Source organism: Trachurus japonicus, chromosome 5 (genome assembly GCF_045865225.1).
Source record: "Trachurus japonicus isolate A0001 chromosome 5, Traja_1.0".
NCBI lineage: Eukaryota > Metazoa > Chordata > Actinopteri > Carangiformes > Carangidae > Trachurus > Trachurus japonicus.
The window spans coordinates 16,759,842-16,783,222 of NC_140911.1; the positions used below are offsets into that span (position 1 = coordinate 16,759,842).

The 23,381-nt window shown below is 41.6% G+C and overlaps 2 protein-coding genes across 4 annotated transcripts in view; both read right to left on the minus strand.

The window, feature by feature from the left end:
• The window catches only part of setd5 (SET domain containing 5), a 37,643-nt gene extending 24,242 nt beyond the window's left edge, over window positions 1–13,401 (minus strand). The window contains exon 1 of one of the 3 annotated variants that reach the window (XM_085776575.1): window positions 13,322–13,401. The gene's annotated coding sequence lies outside the window, so the exon portion shown is untranslated. Of the gene's footprint in view, window positions 1–8,772; window positions 8,835–12,937 lie in introns of those variants that run through there. The other 2 variants (XM_085776573.1, XM_085776574.1) reach the window with 2 other exon arrangements.
• Window positions 13,402–15,275: 1,874 nt separating this feature from the next.
• On the minus strand, window positions 15,276–22,470 carry LOC146987400 (putative peptidyl-tRNA hydrolase 2). Its single transcript, XM_085776576.1, has 7 exons — window positions 22,189–22,470; window positions 21,326–21,439; window positions 20,370–20,441; window positions 20,184–20,258; window positions 19,538–19,635; window positions 18,398–18,512; window positions 15,276–16,625 (listed from the first exon to the last, which is right to left on the minus strand). Exons 2-7 carry the CDS (start codon window positions 21,431–21,433, stop codon window positions 16,539–16,541), a joined length of 555 nt encoding a protein of 184 aa, XP_085632702.1. The 5' UTR covers window positions 21,434–21,439; window positions 22,189–22,470; the 3' UTR covers window positions 15,276–16,538.
• Between the last annotated feature and the right edge of the window lie 911 nt (window positions 22,471–23,381).

Sequence of the window (23,381 nt, forward strand, 5' to 3'; positions counted from 1 at the left end):
GATTGATGTGTGATGGCTCCGTCGTCCGGCAAAAATAGACCTGCTGCGTATTTCTGCCGGACGCCGGAGCTGTGACAGACTGGAGACGGACCGCGGCACACACGGTGGAAATGCTCTGATGGACTTGAATGTGAGTCGGAACGGAGCGGAGACAGATCCAGGGGAATGGGGCAAAAACCCGGCCAACCAAACCAACCCAAACTAAAATCTAAAATGAAGTGCTGTATAAAAATAGACCAAGCCAAACCAATGCATATACAATATAAACATTTAATATCCTTGAGCTCACAACAACAATTACTGTATAAAAACCTAGTCTTAGCTGGAAAATAGTGATATCCTTATTTCATCATGCTTTTTAAAAATAATAATAATCACTAAATCCAAAGTGGTGTTGATCCTGTGTACAGTAACATTAAACAATGACATGGGGTAAACGACAAACAACTGGAGAAAACACATTTTTTTTTACAATATTAGCCAGAAGTTGTAAATGAAAAAAGAAAAATTCAGTGGGATAACCTGATAATAAAACCACACATGGTACACCTGTTGGCTATCTTGATGCACTAACAGATTATATCCATGGCAACAACTTAATGGGTAGCTTGTTATCAACAGGAAAAAAACAAAAAAACAAAGACAGTCAGTGACCTCTCCCCTGCTGTTAGATCAATCCTGATCATTTGATTGCTATCATTAGAATAAAAAGTTTCCATAGAAGCTGTTCAACGACCAAGAAAGTTGGCAAAAACTTTTAACCACCAGGATGAGCTGCTCATCCAACATGATGAATTCAAGGCCCCACTTTGTGATCTCTTAAACCACGTTGCTGTTGAGGAAACTTCCCTCAATCTGAAAGTCCTTCAGTGTGTGTTGCCTTAGTGCAGCTGCAGCCTTTGCCTGAGTTACCTGACTGAACTCACTGTACTTCCCCGAGTGTTGACTTCTTATAGACGCAGTGTCACATTGGTAGTACAGTATTGAATGCAGCTTTTATTTCTACCTCCTTCCGAAATGCTTGCACTGCAGATGTAACAAGTTGCCGTTAGCCCACCCACAAAAAGTAAGTCAAAGGCCAGACGACTGAAAATCAAACTGAAACATGAAATACATTGTGCTGAAATGTTAAACTGCATGAATTTGGTCGACATGGTTGCTTTACGTCTGACGTCTTTTCATTTTGCGAGTTGTCTGAAATAATGCACCACAGGTCATGTTATGTGTTATGTTATATAGGCTAAATATAGATTCAAGGCAGATTGTTTTACTAATAGCATTATCAAAATGTAATACTGACCATTAAGTACACGACTGCATCAATTAAGAAAATAATATTTACAGACACTACTTTTTAAACACATACATGATCATATTCATGAATAAACTCAAACCTTCACCGATTTTGTGAGACTGTTTTATATGTGTCGTCGATGCCTAAAATTATTAGTCTGAACCTTTCTTCATTCAGTGCTGCAAGTCTGTGCTGTGTCGTTAAAGTTTAAGGAACGAACACACAAACTCATTTTCTGCTGTGTGGCGTTTAATCCAATCTAAATTTAGACAGCGTCTCCCTGTTGGAACCGAGTCACAGAGCAGCACAAAGTTGTTAGGCTAAGTGTTGTAGTCATCCGCCTTGAGACAACGTGATGCAGATTTGAGGACGTCCCCCCGGCCCCCGTATAAATGTCCATGTGTGCTGTTGTAGCTGCATTATCCTGTATGGTGCCTTTTGCAACGCTAGGATGATCCCTGTCACATGTTCCTGCATCTCCATCTGTGTCAGAAGCAGCGGCTTCATTAGACCATTAGAGTGCTGTTGCAAGTTTGTTCATCTCAGCATTAGCAAGTAAGAAAATGTGAGTGTCTGTGTAATGGGTCTAACCCTCATGCTGTCAAGTGTGCACACAAATTAAGTCCCACAGAAATTGCAATGATGAATATTAACGTGGGATAACGAACATAAGAAGTGCAGTTATGTTCATTTGGTGAACTCCACCCCAGCTGCTGGCTAGTGGCTGCCATCCTTTTTTTTTCTCAATGGGTAGTAATCAATCACTGGGGGTAATGTCCACACTGTTTTCATTTCAAAACAAAAATTTTCAACTAAGCTGATCTCTATTCACATGATCATTTTTAAAACTCCACCCATACTACCACACCCCAAAAACATTGCATCCTAAGCAAATCAAATCAATCAAATTCAGTGCACATGTGCAGGCCGGCGTAAACAGGAAGCGGACTGTCTACCCCTATATTGTTGCCAAAAAAGTAAAGATAAATACTACATACAAGGAACAGCAAAGACAGACACATTGTTTAACTGAACGACAACTGATAGCAAAGACAACCATCTGACTAATGAGGGTTTTTCCATTATCCATGTTGCCTTCTCTACCGGTAACTGAGTCTAATGAAGCCCAGTCACGTTAACGACCCATGGGTGTTTACATGATTGTTTCAAAAGATCTCAGTTTCCACCTGTCCAGACCACAATGCAAACACAGTATTCTGTAATGTGGACAGGACGTGTAAAGGTAGCAAAATATACTGTATGTATTTTAAGAAAACATGGATGTAGCTTGATGCAATAAACGCATAATGGTAGTGACACACTGGAGCGCTCTGAGGACTGGAGCTGCATCCTCCATCAGCTGCCAGTGTTCACCGTTCAGCTCCAAAACTCCAGCATCTTGGAGAGTGATCACTATGCGATTCAATAGCACAGCGGTCACAGCCCAGCACTGCTCCAAAAGCCTTTCAAAACATCAGAGCAGCAGACAGACACCGCTCCATCTTGTTTTCCTGGACTGCCTGTTGCCTGGCTGTGACCTAGTTGTCTACTGTACCTAAGTATGGTGCTATTGCTGGACCGACTCCCCAGCTTCCCGGCCGTACAATCAAACTGGTGCACACACACAGTACTGGGAAATCCATTATTTTGTGTCATCATGAGCACGGGGTACTACCGGACCAGCTAGCATCACGTCTGCAACGCCTCATTCATCTTTTCTGCCAAATGTCAAAAGCCAGTTAAAGTCAATGTAGTGGCGTGTAACTGTGATGTAACTGCAAACTAGCTGAGCCTTTTGGCCTGTTTTTCCCTTTTGCTTGTACCACTTCTCAAAGCATCGAGTAACTGTGCTTCCTGAGGGGATGCAATGGGCTCGGTCAATGTAGTTCAGTAGCTAACAAAATCCCCCACTGTCAATCATGTTTAACAGCATCGTGTTTCCACCTTAAAGCAAATCCTCTGCTTTGTTGTCTCTGCAGCTTCTTCTAGCCAACACTGAGGTGCTATTTTTTGCCTTGCACTGTAACCATTGTATGCCGGCTTTTCAGGTTATACAACATTAACAATGTACTGGGGCTGTATTTGGGAAACGGCGATATTTACATATCACATTGTGCTTTTCTACTGCGTAACACTCCCACACTGCACTACTTTTTGTCTGCTTTATCTTGCCACATATTTCTGCTTCGCTGCAATGTGACCACGTCATCTTCTGATGCGTTAGCTTGTGGTGAAACACGCACACTTGGTAAATTACATAGTATTTGAGCTCTCGAGAATTAGTTAATGAATTTTAATCAGTTAAATTTGACACTTAACTGATTAGCGGTTAATTATCGACGTCGCTGCTAGTGGGAAAGTCCAAAGTAAGGAAGTGACAACTTTAAAAACACCTCAAGTAGCTACTCAGTCGGTACCTGGGCCTAAATGACATTACTGGGAAACCTGACACAATATCTTTTGTCCACACACTGCTTTATCCTACATTCACCTTCAGTAAATAATTTAACATTATGGAGAAACAGTGGTAACTGTCAATCAATCACTATCAAACACTGGAGTAGCACACTCATCTGTTTTAAATATAAAGGCACAGCCGACAACCAGTTAGCATAGCTTAAAGAAACTGGAAAGTGGGGGGGGGGGGTAGACAGCATGCTCTACTCCTATAAATCTGTGTTACTCCTGCTTTACGTCTGGTGAACAGAAAAAAAAAAAAACATGGAGCAGCAGCTGACACATACCACCAGTTATAGCAAATATGTTCAGAGCTGATCTTCCATTAGGAGAGCAATTAAATTTCAGCAATTGCTGATTGTAAATCTTCTGAGACTCTGCAGATGTTTCTTGTGAACAGCAAACTGTTTACTGTGCAAAATGTTCAAGTTTCACTTTTTTGATAAGTGAAAGAAGGTCTAACACCTTGAAATACAGACTTTTAATATAAACAAGAGCAACACAATTAGCTCAAGAAGATCATATTTTCCATCACAAACTAAAAAAAAACAACCTGCAAATGACTGCAAACAGTTGACTCATTTTTTTCTTCACAGCAAAAAATATTTAAATATTGTGTGAAGTGCCGCTCCCATTGAGGCAGGCAACCTTGCTGGTTTTGACTCAGCAGTTTGTTAACACTCCAGCTTGTTTACATTTCATTGCTGGCCTTAGTGAGGCATGGCCGAAATGCAGTTGCAAAACTGTCTCCATCCAGAGAGGTATACGATTGTAATGGAATAATGAACATACTGTATGTAACGTTTAGAGACAGTAATAGTACATAGTATGTAAAAATAAAAACATAATAGGTTGAATGATCAATCTCGACAAATTGAATTGATATCACGCATTTGAAAAGCAACAACTAACTTGCACTGCGGACCAAAAGAGGCACTCGAACACATAGGAAGCATCAGATCTTGTTACTCTGAACATGGATGCATACATTCATTGATTGTTACAACTTCAGATAACAACAAGAGACACCTTCCACCTTGAACTACAGTGAACCAATGACAGTCTCATTAACATAGATTCAGAGCCAGAAACACTGTGTCGGCTACTGCTACCTGTCAAATTACATCAACTTAATAAAATAGGTAACGGTGCTAACTGTTCTGATCCTGCCGGCTGAGTCTCCGACGTTCCCTCCTCAAATCATATTGATACTCTGCTGTTTCATCCGTCACTGAAACCTTGTTAGAGCATTAGCATTAGCATTAGCACAACCACCAAAACTGCCTCAGCTACTGCCAGTTACAAGTTAACAAGTGGCATAAACCTTAAGACTACACTGCTCTGATACATCTACTTGAGTCTGACTGAGTCTCTGTGTTGATACTCTAACTGCTAACCTGTAGCAAGCAGTGGTGGTGGGCGGGGCATAAGGCCTGATCCAGTATTTTTGATGAGAAAGTAAAATAGATGAGCTGACACACATAGGTTTTTTTTTAGATGTCTGAACCCCATAATAAACAAAATATTACCCATTGTAAAACATATTATTTCTCATAGTTTCAAACATGACTGGGGAGGAAGACATTTCACCCACACTATGAGCAAGTAAACCCCCAAATTTCTACAAACTCCATCTCCGCTTCGTTCTGACTCCGATGCGGTTTAGCTCCGTTGTCTTGAATGAGAGCGAATTGCTCCGGTGTGCACAACGGAGTCAGACCGAACGGAGACAGTATGTGGAAATTGAACTGTTCATGTTCGTCGTGCAACTGCAGCACGGTCTTTCTCCTTGTATATTCCACTACAGTTTGCTGAATTTACTATGGTATGGTTATTTGACACTGTGTATTAGACACAATGAAAAAATAATGAGACACTTCCGTGTTTTTATACATAAAGAAAATATGGCCTAAGTATGAGCCTTGTTCATAGAGGGTTTAATCATCCTTTACAACTATTAGAAACACTGTCTGACTGGTTGAATGCAGGCTGTCAATCATTCTCCAACATGGCGAATACTCAAGATGCCTTTCCCAAATAAAGCTTCAAGGAGACTGCTCGAAGGACACGTACATAAATATACAATTTGGGTTTGAAAAGCTCGCACGGTGTCCACCTGTGCCTCGCCAAACCTCCATAACACATCCAGTCCAGTGAGATTACAACAGCCCCCTCAGTCTGCCCCCGCACACATGCTTGCTGCACAAGGCAGGATATGAATATATCTGCCGTTCCCCAGCACTACGCAGGTCGAGCTGCACTCTGAGCTACAGCAGGAAGAAACTGAAGATGAAGAACAGGCGAATCAATAGGTGCTGGCTTTGAGACAAATGGGATATGTGGCCGGGGAGAAAGCAACACTCGTTGTAGATCTTATTTCACACTCACCCAAACACATTTACAATATGAGCGAGGCAACAGACAGACGCGCACACAAGAGACATTGTGTTGTCTTTGCATGGACTTTGTACTGAGCATTTGGTCATTCCATACTCTCTTCCTCATATGCCACAAATGGAAAGCGTACAGCTGGAACGAGACTTCGGTGTGCGTGCGTTTGTCAAAAAGGCAGCCTTCAGCAGAGGAATTTGAATAATGCATTGCCACGTTGATAATTTATACATTGTAATATAATTTACAATAGCTTGCCTTGTCATGGTGACATAACGGTTTGAGCGCAATCATGGATGAAAAGAAAAAAACTAAGCAGGGAATGAAAAGGATGTGCAAGCATTCACACAGGAAAAAAACAGAAAAGGAAAACCATACTGCTGATAACAGCTCCTCAATCACTATCTAAACCAAAAACCATGTTCTTGTCGTCCCCAAATTGAGACTAAAACAATTACATGAAGCCCCATTAAGCTGCTTCGGACAAACCATTTCTCAGCCACAGTTGCAGAGCACAAGAATGGCCTGAAACAGATATGGCTGCTGCACAGCCAGCTGAAAACATTCCTGGAGCAAGCTGTGATCAGACCGAGGCACCAGCCAACTGTTCAGGCAACTGCACACAAATATAAACAGCAAAAGCTTAGTCTAAACAGGCCGGAGAATGCAGGGGTAAACAAGTGACGTACAGAAACTAAATAAACACCTGGTGCCACGGTAATAAACGTGTATGATATTGTATCGTCACCGGATAAGGCTTCAGTTCTAACAGCGATGTAGCTGTTGTCATGCTGAGTGGCTGAGCGTTCTGGGAGCGCAGCATGGCCCGCCATTAACACAACAATGTCCAGCTGCCTGAATGGACCCGGACCAGATCGGGGATGAGAGACACACAATGGAGAACAAAGGCCAAGAGAGTGCTGTAAGAGGAGTGGGGGAGAGAGCAGTTGACAGCAGGGCCAGCATGACACAAAATCAATCATCTGTTTCAGGGCAAACAAGCCAGCCACTGTCCGTTTGAGACTCAGTAAACGAGGGGAGAGAGAGAGAGAGAAAAAAAAGGAAAGGTGTAAGCAAAATACTGCTGCCTGTTTGGGCTTGACTACTTCTGTCTGAGCTGTTTCTGTTTCCTGTTGAGCTCTGAAGTCAAACTGAAAGGAGGATCCATCTGATGCAATGAATGGAATAAATTAACACCTAACCAAGAGAGAGCTGAGGTGGGAGTTAGGAGCCAACCAAGACCTTGCAGGATTTCTGTAAAGCTTACTGTGATGTTACATTTAAATTAACTTCACAGGCGCGTCAGTCTGTCCTCACAACGGCTGTATTCCCTGTAAGCCGTGCCTATTACCAAATGTGGAGAGGGATGATCTGCACGTAGTAGTCTAGCAGAGGCATGAAGCCCAAAAAAGCCATCTTGTTGTTCGATAAGCTCATGCTCTGGCATAATGTAAACCAGAGACACCCTCTGTCTCTCACCATGTGATCTCACTGCATGACAAAGACATCTACATGACATTTCCATTTCCATTTCCTCTTTTGGCCGACAGTCTTGTCCACAGCGATACAAGGGCTTGCCCTGTCTCCGCCTGACAATAACTTTTACAGTAGAGCACAGTATACGAGACAAGCTAATGTAATGTATTGCAAGGTGTCTCAAATTATATATATCTATATATTTTTTAAAAACTAAGACTTGGCAACCATTTCAAACTGAGGTCAGGCTTTAACTGTCCCTCCCCTACTCTTTCGTAGCTAATGAAATTGATGTGACGAGCCAAAAAATGTCTTGAGGAAGTAAAAGCAATATTATGTGAGAGGTGCATGTGAGGCCAAGGGCAGGGGGGAATCAGGGTGTGAATAAATAGCAGCCAATCATGTAGGCAGAAACAAATCTGAGTCTAAAAGGTTCACAGGCTCTGTTTCGATATCAATCCTGTTTTTAAAGAATGAGTGAATGGCTGTAGAAAAAAACTCACACTTCACTCTTCCCAACAGGTACCATTTGCTCAAGGTGACAGAGGAGGGCACCTAGAGAAGTTGTGGTTCTTGGGAGAATAATGAAGGAAAACCTAGCACCAGGCTACTCCCACCTCCCCTCTTTCCTTTTCTCTCTCTCTCTTCTTTTTTTTTTTTTTAGCACTGCTGCGCATTACAAAACTCTCTTGGTTTTTCCTCTGTCCTGCTCCCTATTTGCTCTCTCTCCCTACCTGACAACACCCTCAGAGCAAACACACTTGGAAATGTGCTTGTAGATTTTGCAATCCTGGTTTCACCTTATACACTACGCATTTGGATGTTTTCACTTGATTGTTTGGTCTCCTCCACTGTGAGAAAGAAAGAGAGAGAGAGAGACAAAGTAAAGGACAGGAAAACTGAGGTGTCTAAGGTGTATGTGGTGAGGACTAAAATGGTTACCTGCAGTTCAAAAGGCGCAGAGACATAAAACTCTAAATATTTGTGAGAATTTAGTATCACAGGAAAGCAGGACAGGGAGAAAGGAAATGAAGGACAAAACATAAGGGTACAATATACCAAGAACAGGAGAGAGAGAGAGAGAGAGAGAGAGAGAAAGAGAGAGACAGGGAGCAGAGAGAGGGAATGATTATTACGTAGATTGCCTGCCTCACCCCCTTTTGGCCTTGTTTTTTTTCCCCTGCCTCCTCCTCCTCCTCCATTATTCTCCCAAGAAGCATTGCTTCTCGGCACAAAACAGAATTGCCCAGCACAGCCCACTGCAACACCGCTACCCCAGTGCCAAGAAAATGCTGCGCCCCATTGGAGCAGCTCCAGAGCTCCTGCACCAATAGGAACGCTCCGATGAAGCAGGCGTCAGAGCGACTTGTTTTTAACCCCATTGTGCAAGACAGAAGGCACACAGCAGCTAGCAGCTGCAGACGAGGAGCTAAAGAGCGGGGAAGGTACACAGAGTGGAGGAGAGGAGAGGAGAGACAGCTTCGAGAGGAGAAAATGAAAAATCAAGTTACATGACATATGAATACTTTCCATACACTAAGAAGAGACTTAGGTGTTGCTAAATATGTTGTTATGTAACATTTTTATACAACTTATTAAAAAGCAGTGCACATATTAACACTCGGACACAAATTTTACACGTCTTATCCTAATTTATGTGAAATTAATCTTTCTTCCTTCCATACAGGTGAAGAACCACAACACTGGCTTGGCACAACAACGCACACAAGGCCATATTAGCATATCAATAGCTACACCTGCCCTCTGTGTAATGATGTGTCATCAGCATACAAATGAAAAGCAAAAAGCAAAAAAAAAAACAGGACAGGGCTTTCTCCCTCCTATTCCTCACAGCTACACCCGCTGCTGCCTCTCCCTCTCTCTTCTCAGAGCGTAGGCACTGAAACTGAATCCTGTCTTCTTCTTTTGGAAACGGGCCAACATCCAACTTCACTCCCTCTTGTACGAGCACATACTCAAACCCAGGTTAAAATTCTGTACATAGCGTGATTCAGACTCATCAGAAAACAAAGCTCAGCCATTCGAGTGCTGTTTTCAAGGGCACGTCACCTGACAATCACATTCTTCTGGTATGTCATCATCACTGTGTGAATATGAAAGAGGCTGACTATATTTCCTTAGTAAATAGAAAACTGGGCCAAGCTAACCTCACATGCCTGCTTATTCTTCACATCTCCAAAGTTTCAGTGACTCATAATGGGTGGAAAAAGAGGGCTCTGCTTCTTGCAGACGGATACACACACACACACACACACAGCACTGAGCTAATCTTGAAGATAGTCCACTGTTTAAACTCGCCACTTACACACTTATCTCACTCCAGCGCTTACAAAACCCAACATGGCGGGTCAGTTCACGAGCAGCAACAAGCAGCCAAACAGTGCATGTTTTAATTTCCCACGGTGGCCTGATGAGTTAGGAACATACACTATGCGTTCCCATTCCCAATACTCTTTGCATTTCTTCCCCGTTTGTTGTGTACAAGTCTTTTTTTCTCTGTTAGAGATCACAATGTTTGTTCAAGATAACAAGAAGGGTCAGGTCAAGGGGAGTGCTGCTGGAGAGGGCTCGTGTTTCCAATGGTTCTGAGTGGCCAAGTTTGCAAAGCTGCAGCCCACACAGTCTATTAAAAGATGTGAAACATATTCAGAGAATGTCAGTGACAACCAGTGAAAACAAGGCTCAGCACATTGCAATCTGGCTTCCAACAGGGCCTCCAAGATCAATCCGAATACTTGGCACTGCCTGAACACCTGTAATCTTTGTACTCTTAAAGCAAGGTCGACTACGGCACAGGAAAGAAAAAACACACTCTCTGACTCAAGGCTGCGTGTACATTTTCTTAACACAAATAACAGTTAAGTAGGTGTAATTTCAAGCAGGCTTGGTAGGAAATAAACTTATTAACAGGCACTGTACTTAATAAAGCAAGACATCGAGCAACTCAACATGAAACCAGATTCAGTTTAAACAGTAGATTTTGGAGTCAAGAGGGGGAGGGGGGGGAAATATGGGTGAATTTACAAGAAGTCATACATAAACTCAACTACAGGGAGATAAGTCACAAAACTGGTGGCGCATTTGGTGACCTAAACAAGTCTGAAACACTAAAATAAGGGCTGCTTTCTCTGTGCTTGCTGTGCCCATTGCTCAGGCCTTCTGCTGCTCCAGTCCTTCCCGGTGCAGCCGAGTTGAACACAGCTACTCGGGGGACAGTTAGTTAGGGCAGCCATTGTGCTCGGTCCAAATATATTTCAAAGCTCACACAAAAACAAATCACAACAATGATGAGACACAGTTTAATCACTTGGTCTTATGCCAGTATCACTGTCAAGATATGGTTGTCACAACTCAAGAGTTAGGCTACCATGTCCTAATTTTTTTCCCACAACAACGTTATGATGAAACAGACTAGAGAAAATGACAAGTCATAGCTTAATCCTAAGAGCAGATGATCCCTGGAATGAGCTCATTATGTGTGTAAGAGAGATGGTTGCGTTTTCTCACACCCTAGAAAAGATCTGATTTATCTAAAGGGACGCAGTGGTGTTTAAAAACATGAACAGATAACAATGACTATAACTCAACTAACAACGGAACTTGTGATTACTACATTCCGGATCAACAATGCTGTTCGCGCTTGCTCACACGTCGAAATAAAAAATGGAGGCTAAAAAAGGAAACAAGAGCTCCCCTTCAAAAAATACCACCCATATCTCTTAACCGCCACCGAGGCTGGGGGTTGGTAGGTGGTGGGGGGAGGTGAAGAACAGCAAGTCACTAACCAACAGATCTGGTTTTCTGATTGTTGAATCCCTCCAGCGGAAAATAACAAGGGAACAGGGAGAGAAAAAAACACAACCGAGCTTTCTGCTTCGTTCATCCACACGATTCAGCAAAGTTACAAATGCATTAACGTGATGTCGCTCACCATGATGCAGACACCCTATTTTCTTTCTTTTTTTAAAAAAATCTATCTGCCCAGATGTCCTCTGTTAAAAAAAAAAAAAAGACTATCGGTTTGCAGATAAGTTTCCATGTGTGTACACGATTATGTGCTGGCTGCAAATAAAGACACAATCGGCTGGAAAACATCCAAAAAGTTGGCTAAATAGCTAGTTTAGCATTTGTTGCCTATGGCTTTGGTTGACCAACACAGCAGCAGCAGCAGCAGCAGCAGCTGGTAGCTTAGCTAACACAACTCGAGTCGCCAATAATGATCGAAATGCAAAAGTCTTAAATCATGCAATAACTTTTAATACATCTCGACAGTTTCAGGATCAAAGCAACATTTAAGCTCTTAAAAGGGGAAACGCGTAATGCAACAATTTGTTTTGGTTTTTTTTAGTCCTAGCAAAACAAGTTTGGACATTACCCAACGCGGTCTAATTTTAAACTTCCGAGCCCAGTAGATGGACTCTCCAAGTCGGATAAACTTTCAATTTGTACCGATGATAATAATGCAGCACACACACGAATAAAGTTCCTATAATAATGTGCTGCTGTCTGGGCTACTGTGTCATGTTGGATGTGTTAAAAAACCTCTGCAGAACCACACTATATTGATTAAACTTGTTCAACAAACCAGGATGTATTTAGGCCTGTTAATGCTCGAAAATTATACCAATTTGTAACTTATCGTTTAGCTCGGCGGGGCAAAACATAGTCCCACTGATTAATAATAATAATAATAATAATGTAACACGATAACGATAGCCAAGTGTGGCTGGGTTTATTCCTGATAAAAGAAAACTGTGGGGGGAAAAAACACACACTGATGAAGACACTAACACCACCACCACACGAAAAGGTTAGACGACTCAAAGCAGCAGAAAACATGGTGGGAACATGGTTGGTTGCTTAATTAAAGTAATGTTATAATAACGATGGCCATTAACAAGCTTAGTAATGTGGTGGATTCCCAGACTAACAAGCTCGCTATCGAAAACAACACGAGGAGAGGAGAGGAGAGGAGAGGAGAGATGACCAAAAAACCCGTGGAAGACCAGTCCAGACACAGCCAAGAGCTACCCTTAAAGACAGACCACCAACCCGGGGACATCTTTACCCAGCCAGGGAAGGGCACCAGAAAGTGGAAAAGACTGCGGGACAACCAACTTGTTCTAATAAACTTAAGTGGACGCTAAGTAGTTAGCTAGCTAAGTTGGGTTAGCTTCATCATAGCTATGTTTGGGCTCACTGAAAACACGGTTAACGTTTTAGTGCCTGTAATTCACATTGCCTCGTCAAATTATCGAGAGTAATGGTGATAATTATCAAAGATGTAAGGACACTCACCTAAAGAGACATTCCAAAGTTGTGCAAACGAGGCAAAAAATCATGTACAGGAGGAAGTCATTTGAGTATCCCCCAACATCAAATCCAACCAGACCAGTTTAGGCCCGTATCTCGGCCTCGGAGTCTCCTGTATCCTTTGCCCCTTAAAAGTAGCTCCCTCTCCAGGGGTAGGAAACAAACTTCTTTACGTGTCTCCAACGCAAAGGCGGAAAGTTAAATTCCCTGTCCTGTTCGGGTGCAGTGCATCCATGAAGTGGCTATTATAGATCCCCGGTGGATAAATCCATTTATTTTTGTGTATTGTATATTTACAGTCGCTATTTATAATGGGGGTATATGCTGCTCTATGTCATACAGGGCTCTGATTCTGTCTTGGGTCCTTACATTCGCAGAGGCGCCCATCCCCCCTCCTCACCGGCATCGCGGGCTCCAGTGAAACTGACACACAACCACGCCACGGGGTTTCCCTGGCGACCGAGCAGGGGCTCTCTCCTCGGGGCGGCCCTTCTCGTCGCTAGGTACCCGCCCCTCGCCGCTGATTTGACGACGACGTGTCAGTCTTGTTATACAAGCGCCGTACATGTAACTCATTGGTGAATTACGGACGTCGATTATTTGTCTTTGCGTCTGCTACGTAACGCGGCGGGCCAGGCTAGTCACTACTTTTGAGGAGGGGTGTGAAAATTCAGTCCCATTATATGATGTGCGTTTTACTGATGGCATACACAGGAAAAAGCGAGCTAAAAGAGAGTGGCCGGACTCGCCGGGGACTTAATTTGACACCAAAACAGAGGATTTGTACCTTTAAAGTTTCGGGGGAAATACTCGTTATTAAATTCAAATACCACGGAATTAATTTCGTTAGTGGGATTATTGTTTTTTTCTTCTTTTTGTTGTTTAATTTGAGGGTTACATTCAGCTATCTACCGTGGAAGGAGCTCTGTGTTACCAATGCATAGTAGGAAGGCAGCGTTAGCTAGCCTACATGGGGTCTCTGGGGCCCAGTTCCAGGGACACCAGAGGCAGGGTTAGCCCGCCGGGTCAGCCCCACCTACCGGTATGTCAGATAAATGGAGGATGAGGTGTCGCTCCGGTAGCATCTGCTAAAGGGCTGGACAGGGGAAATTGACCAAAGGGCTCTTCTTCTTGGTCTCTCTACATCTACATAATACTGTGGTCCCTCCTACTTCTGTTCCCGCTTCCTAAAATCAGCCTCTTCCCACACTTCCTCACACAGAAATAGTGACAGACAACAAAAAAATACCACTACTGTGAGCAGCGGCTCGATAAAACTACAGAAAAAAACCAACAACAACAACAACAACAAAAACCCAGGAGCTGCAATAAAGGAACCGTCGAAATAACTTGCATAACCTCACTGTGATGATAGCATTCACCGAGAAACGAGACGCAGCCCTTATGTCTGGTTGGGGGGGAAAAAAAGATATTTGCTTATACTTTACCTCATATACATACACTGGATGTACAAACCCAGAGGTAATTTTCCAACTAAATACATATAAAGAATGATTTTTGCAATGTTGACTGTGATATTTATAAACAAGTGACACAATGACGCGATTGGTTTCTTGTCATGTCATGAGACTCGGGGGAGACTTTGGATTGGCTGTGGTGGTAAATGCCAACGTCATTTGTTGCAGAGGTCTGACGAGCGATGAGATAGACACCAGAATAAATCAAATGGCATTGCAGCTGCGGGGCCTACATAATAATGAAAACTGACATTATAACATGTAACATATAGCCTAACATGGGTATAACGCTGAGCTTTACACAACTGTAGACTATCACATGGAGTTAACACAATGATTATGTAATTTATATATATAGTAGCTGGTATTACAGATGAGGTTATATAAACATATAGTCTATCCAGTGCATTTTTATTTTGATGGGGTTTTTAATATACAAAGATCATAAACATTAATGTATGTTATCAGTGGTCAGTGAACTACATTTAAGGACCTGGCTAAACAACCAATGTCTTTCTGCCTGACATGTTATATAACTTTACATTTAGGTGTACTTTATACTTTTAGGTATCTTCGTGTTTTGCTGTTACTGTTTAGTTTAATATCCGAGCAAACGTAATAGGACAGGTTACAATTTTCCCAGCCGGACTACCATGGCAGGGAGTAGCCATGTTTCACAATGCTGCCTTTGTTACTGTGAAGTGAAACAGCAGTGTCATATGGCCAGCCCAAACCAAGCTCTGCAACATGGCAGCGTTTGACCCTCCCCCACACTGCTTTCATTGCCAGGACTCAGCAGTCAGGCAGGTGAAGAAAAAAAAAAAGAAAAACACGACTCGAACTGCTTGTTACTTAATCTGGAGGCGTTTTAATTGTCTCCATAGTCTGAAGCACTCACACAAATGACTGTATGACACAAGAGGTATCAAAGTGTGGACACAATTGACATTACCTTGGGATTTCAATGATCTTTTCAAATACACATTTCATATTGCATGCATGACACTGCCACAACTTGTGTAACAAATAAAATCCTTGACATTAAGAGACGATTTCTGCAAGTGGCAGTTCATGCCCACAAATATTTGTTACCGAGAACAAAAGACACATAACATTCTTTGTGTATTAAGATAAGTGTGCAAGACTGTTCACGTCCACAACCATTGTCATACACGCAATCATTTGCATTCTCTCCATCTATAAGTTGACTCATCATTGTGATTTATCCACCACAAGCAGTCGGAGTGCATAAAGTTAGAGATAAATCCAAAATTCATAATTTAGGACCTTTTCTTTTGCCAAAAGAGAAAAAAACAACAACAAATACAACAACGTCCAGTAATTGTCATATGGTTTAGGATAGCACACCACAGATTATATGGTTTATGGCTCAAACAGGTGTATGTATATAAAATGCAGCCATTTATCAGTAATAAGTGATGTTATTGGGTCTATAGGGTAGGGATCTTACAGAGAATAGTGGCTTACAGACACAAAATTATTTAGATGTCAAAAATATGTGTTGACGTGTTATTGTTTAATAGGTTACCCTTCACTCAGGAGTGGTGAATACAACAGGCAAATACTACATCTGCTATGGGTATAATTCTAATTACAGTATGTATCAGTCTACAATACATGGCCCCTTGAATAAGCAACTATAATAACATTGGTCTACTACCAAAATTATTTGACTTTGTCATATCTGAAACTGGACAATAAGAGGTGTTTGAAAAACAATTAAGTTTATAATAAGACTCTTAAGTGGCCTGTTTAGAAAAGAGAAAAGTCACCAGAACAAAATATTTCAACTGCCTTCGTCTTCATGCCTCATGAGGAACCGGTCTCTCTTCCCTCCTGCTCTCAAAGGCTGACAAAGCAGCTCATACAAAGAATGAAAGGGAAACAAATGGCCAAGAGTGTTTGTTTTGTGGAGCTGGGATGTCTTGTTTCCCCCTTGTTCTTCAGGTCTTTTTTTTTTTTTCTTAAAAGGTTGTTACACTCTTGCATGCCAAGACTCTCCCCCCTGTAGCTGGGATATTTCTGCCCTCTGCTGGTTGCTTTGTGGCACTGCAGAGCCATGCCTTTCCACTGTGAGTTTGAGCCCCTCACAGCAACTTCAGACTCCCAGTGACATTGTTCACAACCTCCTCTTCGCCCATGATGGCCAGGACAGTGCGAGACCCAGCCTCCACCTGCCAGAAACACCAGGGGTTAGTTTAGTGCTGTACTCACCAAATCAAATATATTTTTTTTTTAACCAAATATATTAAAGGTCCAGTGTGTAAAATGGGGGGAAAACCGTGACATCCAGCATTCAGATTCTAGATTGCAGTGCTCACTCGCACTCACCCCTCCCATCAGCAAAGTGACGCTGGCCTCCGAGGACAAAAAAAACTTTTCACCACGACTGGGAGTGATGAGGTGAAGATCTAAACCTTATTACGATATGTCTGCTGTTTCCTACTCCTCCTTCTTTCCTTCCGCCTTCTTCTGTGTTGGTTTATTTATAAACGGGAAACTCGCAAAACGTGCTCTCTGGCTGGTTGGATTTTCTGTTCAGGCTGCCGTACAAACATGGCGGCGCAAGATAGCCACACTCTCTAAAGTAAGACCCTTGCTGTATGTATATATAACATAAAATAATTATAGGGCTATGAAAACCAAACAAATTTTATTTCATAGCAATTATACACATATACAAATGTATTCATGGGTGGTATATTCAGATTTTGCCAATAATTACACACTGGACCTTTAACCCTTTACCGGGCAAGTGACTGTTTTTGGACACTTCCGCACATGTTATATTTCCGCCCCGTGCTCCCCGTCAGTAAGAGCAAGAAACATGTGGTCTTCACCAAGCCAATCAGCAAAGACCAGGCTACATTACGGTATACGTCATCATAGCCTTTGACCAATCAGCAGAGACCAGGAATGCCGCTAACTTTCTCTTTTTTTCGACCGCGGAAAAAGACGCTCAGTCGGCTCGGCTCGCGGTAGTAATTAGATCGATACATCACAACTAATCAAGCTAAGTTGATGACACTCACACATTTTACAGTTGATTAGTTGTGCTAAGTCATGACATAAGTATTGTTTGTGGAGATGTTAGTGAAATGAGTGAAAATACACCATGAAAAATGCAGTGACCATATTTGATCATACGCCCGTTTATGGTAAACACTGAAGTGTCCGTTTTTGGACATATGCCCTATTCAGGTAACAAACCAAAGTGCATTTCCCTCACAAATAAGGCAATAAAACTTAGGAAATTGTGTTTTAATGTTGCCTAATGTTTTTATATAGCTTAACAGTGATTTAGAGATAATTTTAGACATTTTGAAGCTATAAATAGTGAATATGAGTGATTTTTCTCAGTTTATGACTCATAAGCAGTTGTGTAAAATTCTTTAGATTAATTAATGTTGTCTAAGGTTTTTATATAGCCATTCAGTAATTCAGAGAGAATTTTAACTAATTTCAAGACATTTTGAAGCTATAAATAGTGAATATGAGTGACTTTATAATCGTATAAAATACGATATACATATTATATATACGAATGCCTATATACATATATATTATTATTATTACAATAATATTATAATAATTGCAATTTATAAGCCATACATGTTCTAAAACTTAATAATGTTTGCACTTTATGTGTTTTTCTTATATTTTCTATACATACACTTATTGGAATTTTTCTTTACCACAAACGGGCAAGGAACCAAAAATGGTCACTTCGTTGACCTTCAATTTCTACATGAAAATGAAAAATTTTGAAAAATGTCAAAATTGTAATTAAGTCTTGTTATGTCCTAGAATAACAATCTAAGGTTGGAATTTTGAATTTCAAAGTATTTCAATGAGTGCCCTATAAAGGGTTAATACTAAAAATGTGACAATGTTTATGAATGTTTTCCAGTACCCCAACAGACATTTAATACACAGTGTCCCTCACCTGGGTCATCCCTGCATCTTGGACCAGGTAAGTGGGCAAGCTGAGGCTCATGGCCAGGGCCTGCAGCTCCAGTAGATGAGCTACATTGGTACCCTGGACTACAACCTTCTTAGCTCTGTCAACACCATCCACAGATAGTTGTTTCAGTGATGTTAATCAAGACTTCATTATTTAGCAATAAGAAAAAAATTACATACATATAGCAAGCACTGTTAGTACATTATCAGTTGTGCAATGCAAAAAAAATCATGAAAATACAGATCAGGGGCTTCGGCTCAGGTTCACATAAAACAACACAAAGGGGAGGGATGTGATCTGAGTGACTTTAACTACGGCACAATCATTATAAATTAATAAAACTTAAAGCAGAAGTAAGCGATATTTTTGTGTTAATATAAGTCTTAAATAGTTATATCTTCCGACAGCAATCACTTATATAGAGTGTTTGGACCGAAACACGGGTCTGTCAGTCACTCTGCTCTGCTCTGAGCCGAGGAGAAAACTTTTCTTGTATCCTACAATTTTTATCCAATGAGGAGAGAGAACGGCATGAAGGGCTGTGTGTGCAGCCAAGGGATGCGCGTGAATGTGGTGATGTAGGGACAAGGACCAATAGATTCATGACGAGGGCGGGGGCTGCTAACTCCATCGGCTGACAAGAAGTTATGGTGCGTTCAGGGCAACTCGTAACTCGTGTTTTTCCGACCTGTGAAGTCGTACCAGTTCGATCTGGTACGAGTTCACGGGTCGGAAGTTACGAGTGGCCGTTATAGTGACTTTCACAGGTAAAACAGGTCGGAAAAACGCGAGTTGTGGGTTGCCTGGAACACTACAAAGTCGTAAGTCGTGACTTGAAGCTGTAACTTACGGTTTCAAAAGCCTGCCTGGAACGCAGCATTAGCCAAAACGACCGGATCGCTTACTTCTGCTTTAAATTGTGAGAGCTGTGTGCAGTGCATGGATTCACTCAACTTCTCCCGTTCTCTCTCTTTCACTCACTCACACAGACACACATGTAGACAGGGTGATTAGAGGGGAATGAAAGTATGTGCATATTCAGTGTAAACCACTAAATTGAATTTACAGTGTGCCATGCCGACAAACAAATACATGATTTGTGCACATCTCATACTAACTTACCCACTGTGGTCCCACTTCCAGGCCATCTCCCTCCAGCTGTTCTTCTCCTGTAGAGCTTGGTACAAACCTACAGCAGCATGGCCAACCTGGGCTGCCACCTTCACCAACACACAGCAAGGAAAACACCTGAGCAACAAGCTGTTAAAGTTTTCAACCCTATTGAAATGGCCTGCTTGGACAATTTCTGATCCAAATATGGCCACACCCTGAATACGGGGGAAAGAAAACTGCACCAAAAACAATGGGTTTGGAAATTCAATCTGAAAATAAAACTTGCATGAACTCACTAACCTACAAATCCTTTGTACCTACATACATCAAGGTTTTAAATTCTTCCCCAAATCATAGATGAGCTGCCAGACAAATGAATTTCCCTATTTTTGTATTAATATTTGTGTGTAATAACAATCTCTGTTTCAGTGTCAATTGTGAGCAAAGTCCTCTCCTTCGCTTTTTTGAAATAATAAGAGTGAATAGCAGCTTTATGCCAATGTAAAACCAGAGATAGGGGTGAGTAATTGAAAGGGTAAGAGCCATAATGAATGATCTCAGGGAGTTCTTGCAGCAAATGTTAAAATCCCTTTCTTCATGATGGATCAAGCATTTTTACTCAGTAGTCAGCACATGTTCATAAAACTAGGCTCACCTTTCCAACACCCATGGCAAGGTCCATGTTCACCACAAACACCATCTTGAACATCAGGTCATCATCCCCCTCCTCCTGTAGGTCACAGTGGACAAATGGAGACACTAAGATATGGTTTTGGACGAACTCCACAAGGTCTAATGTACCAAGGTGTACCTGTGGGGACTAAGGCTAGCTTATGGGCACCTCATTCTCCAGCTTGTTGAAGTAGTACATTGCCGCCTCTTCGGCAGACACGTTCCGAGTGTGTAGAAGTGCCTGCATGCAAGAGAAACAACAAAAAAGCCAGAGCAAAAGGAGTGAATATTTTATGTGGTCAAGTCTGCTACAATTTTGACATCAGATATTGAAAAAAAAGAGGAATACATCGATGCAAATAGAGCTATTCTAATATAACTGGTTCACACAGCTCAAATAATACGGGAGTGTTATCTGGGATATTGAATAGGTGGTTCTGAGCTGTTGGATATACTGTAATAATAAGTTGTTATTCTGACCACTTGATTTTATTCTACAGTGGTATCAAAATTAAATATCTTAAAGTCAGGATCATGGATCATCTAACAGTTGATCTTGAGCCGGCTTGGTGCCAGAGGAGCAGAATCACCATGGTATTCTACAGCTGTATGAGCATGCTGGTAAAATTAATTTGAGGAGAATATAATGAGGTAATACTCTCCATGTGGCGACTCTCCAGGTGAATTTCAATGTTTAGCATGGAGGCTGTTAAATGTTCACTTAAGCGTTCAGTGAAGGATGGCAATTGGAGTATTCACAGCTTGAGATGACAAGTGCCAATCATTCAAAGTGCAATTAGCACAACAACACAGGAATAGTTACCTTCCAAGAAGCAAGATTGTAGGCAGGTTGGTGACATGCAATAAATGTGCACAATCAAACATTATTACATTTTGTATTTTTTCGCTCCATCCACAGCTTTCAAATAAAAAAGCAACATTCATAATCATTACTGGATGTTAGTGCAGGGTTTCCACTACAGTATATACATTTTAGTTGTGGCAGTTCGGGGGTCCTGCTTGCTTCCACATCCTAAAAAAAAAAAAAATCCTAGAGGAAACACTGTAATGTAAACGTAGCCTAAATGCTGAAGTAAGCGCTGTAACAGGAGTGTACTGCCCCACCTGTTTGGCTGCCTCCTCTGGGATGTCCAGTTCTCTGAGCTGCTGCAGAAACACGGGGTTGACATCCTGGGAGTCTGACTGAGGACCTGACTGCTCTGATGGCTCCATTCTTGACTGCAAAAGAGGCCAACAATGACAATGACATGAAAAAACACCCTGCAGCAGCCAGCACTAACCCAAAATGCACAATGATACCAAACCAAATACACCACAAGGGGGGGAAATATATAGTATGTTTAGCCCTGTTGGTGATGCTTATATCATTTCTCCAGACTCCTTACTTTTTACACGAATGGGTAGATGAGTTATTATGAGAAGTTTACAAATAAATGTAATGAATAGACTGCAATATGCCTGAAGAAGTTGTCTGTCTGCCTGTGCTGGCAAACGGCCTCAGTGTAACGTACGTTCACGTATTTTCACAGTTAAAGGCCGTATCAAAAATAGAATAACGCTTGTGCCAAGGGGAAAGTGACGATAATAAAGTCATAACACGACACTCCCAGACAGATACAAAGTCATAAGTCTGACGCTAAGCTGTCAAAAGACATCGTTTCAATAAGCTAACTAGTTCTGCGCAAGCGACAGTTGTTAGCGTTGAGGCACCAAAACAATAACGTCCAGCGCTTAGCAACGGTAGCTGGCGTTAAAGCTGCGGGGCCTTTCCCCCATTGAGACTATCAACCATACATTGCTTCTTATGTTATGGTTAACACATATTCAATGAAGGATTTCTTGTTCAACAGCTGTTAGAAAACTAGGTAGCATCAGCATTAGCCGCAGCTAACGGGACTACTAGCTCCGGTGCAGCTAGTCGCCTGTGGTGGTGGTGGTTAGCTTAACGTTAGCTTAGCTTAGCTTACCTGCTCTGCGCAGCTAGCTCGGCAGAATGAATAACGGCGGGCGGAGACTCCCGGTGTTTCCACAAATCTTTTTTTTTTTAGTATTCACCCGTGATTAAAGATGCAGAGGGTTTCCCGTTTGATACACAACAATCAGCGTTAAGCCATCGGGGAGCCTATTGTGTTGTTGGGCGCGCGGCGCTGCAGATTTTCTGGTGATATTAATTACGTGGTGATGATGATATGCGCGTCCACACCACACACACAGCGCCCAGCTACTTAACTCAGCCAGAAACGTGAGAGAGGACGTTGTATGTAGCTCTCTTGTTGGTTTAAACCCTCCAATATCCGTCACTTATAATAAAAATGTAGTTCCCGTAGATAATTAAAATTAAATAATAATAACCCTAAATAATTAAAAATCTTTATTACATGCTGTAAAACCCAGCTGTTCTGGAAATTATTTACAGACTGGTTGAAAAGAAAAGAACCAACAATGCCAGACTTAAACTACAATAGTATTACCTATGGTGTCAGGGCCGTTGTATAGGGGAGAAAGGTGATGATAACTCTAGGGGCCCAGCGCCCAGTGGGGCCCATAAAAAACCCCAGTAGTCTAATCTTTGTATGGCTGATTTATTCTGCGTAAGACCCTGACTAATACTCATAGTACACTGTAAAAACTCAACATCTTTCCAAGAATATTTGTCTTATTTCTTGTCCAAATGTCTCATTTCTAGTCAAAACTAATCTCTTTCCACTTAAAATAAGACTCATCACCTAGAAATTAACTTGTTTTTAGATCATTTTCACTTAAATTCACAATAAATAGAAAAATCTGCCAGTGAAAGTAAGTTTTTTGTGCTTGTAATAAGAAAAACTTGCTCCACTATCAGATTTTTTCTACTTATTCCAAGTGAAAATCTGCTTGAAAGAAGTAAAAAGTGTCTAAAAACAAGCTACTTTTAATATGATGTGTCTTATTTTAAGTAGAATGAGATTTGTTTTGACTAGAAATGACATTTTGACTAGAAATAAGACAAATATTCTTGCTAAGATACTTGAGTTTTTGCAGTGTAATGCTGCATTAGCATGCAAACAAAGTAGGCTAAATAAAAAAACGATAATACATACATAGTCTAAGAAAAAAAAAGGAAAAGTTAGGGGGAGGGGCCCACTTTAGTATTCTTTAAGGGGGCCCAGAATTCCTAGCA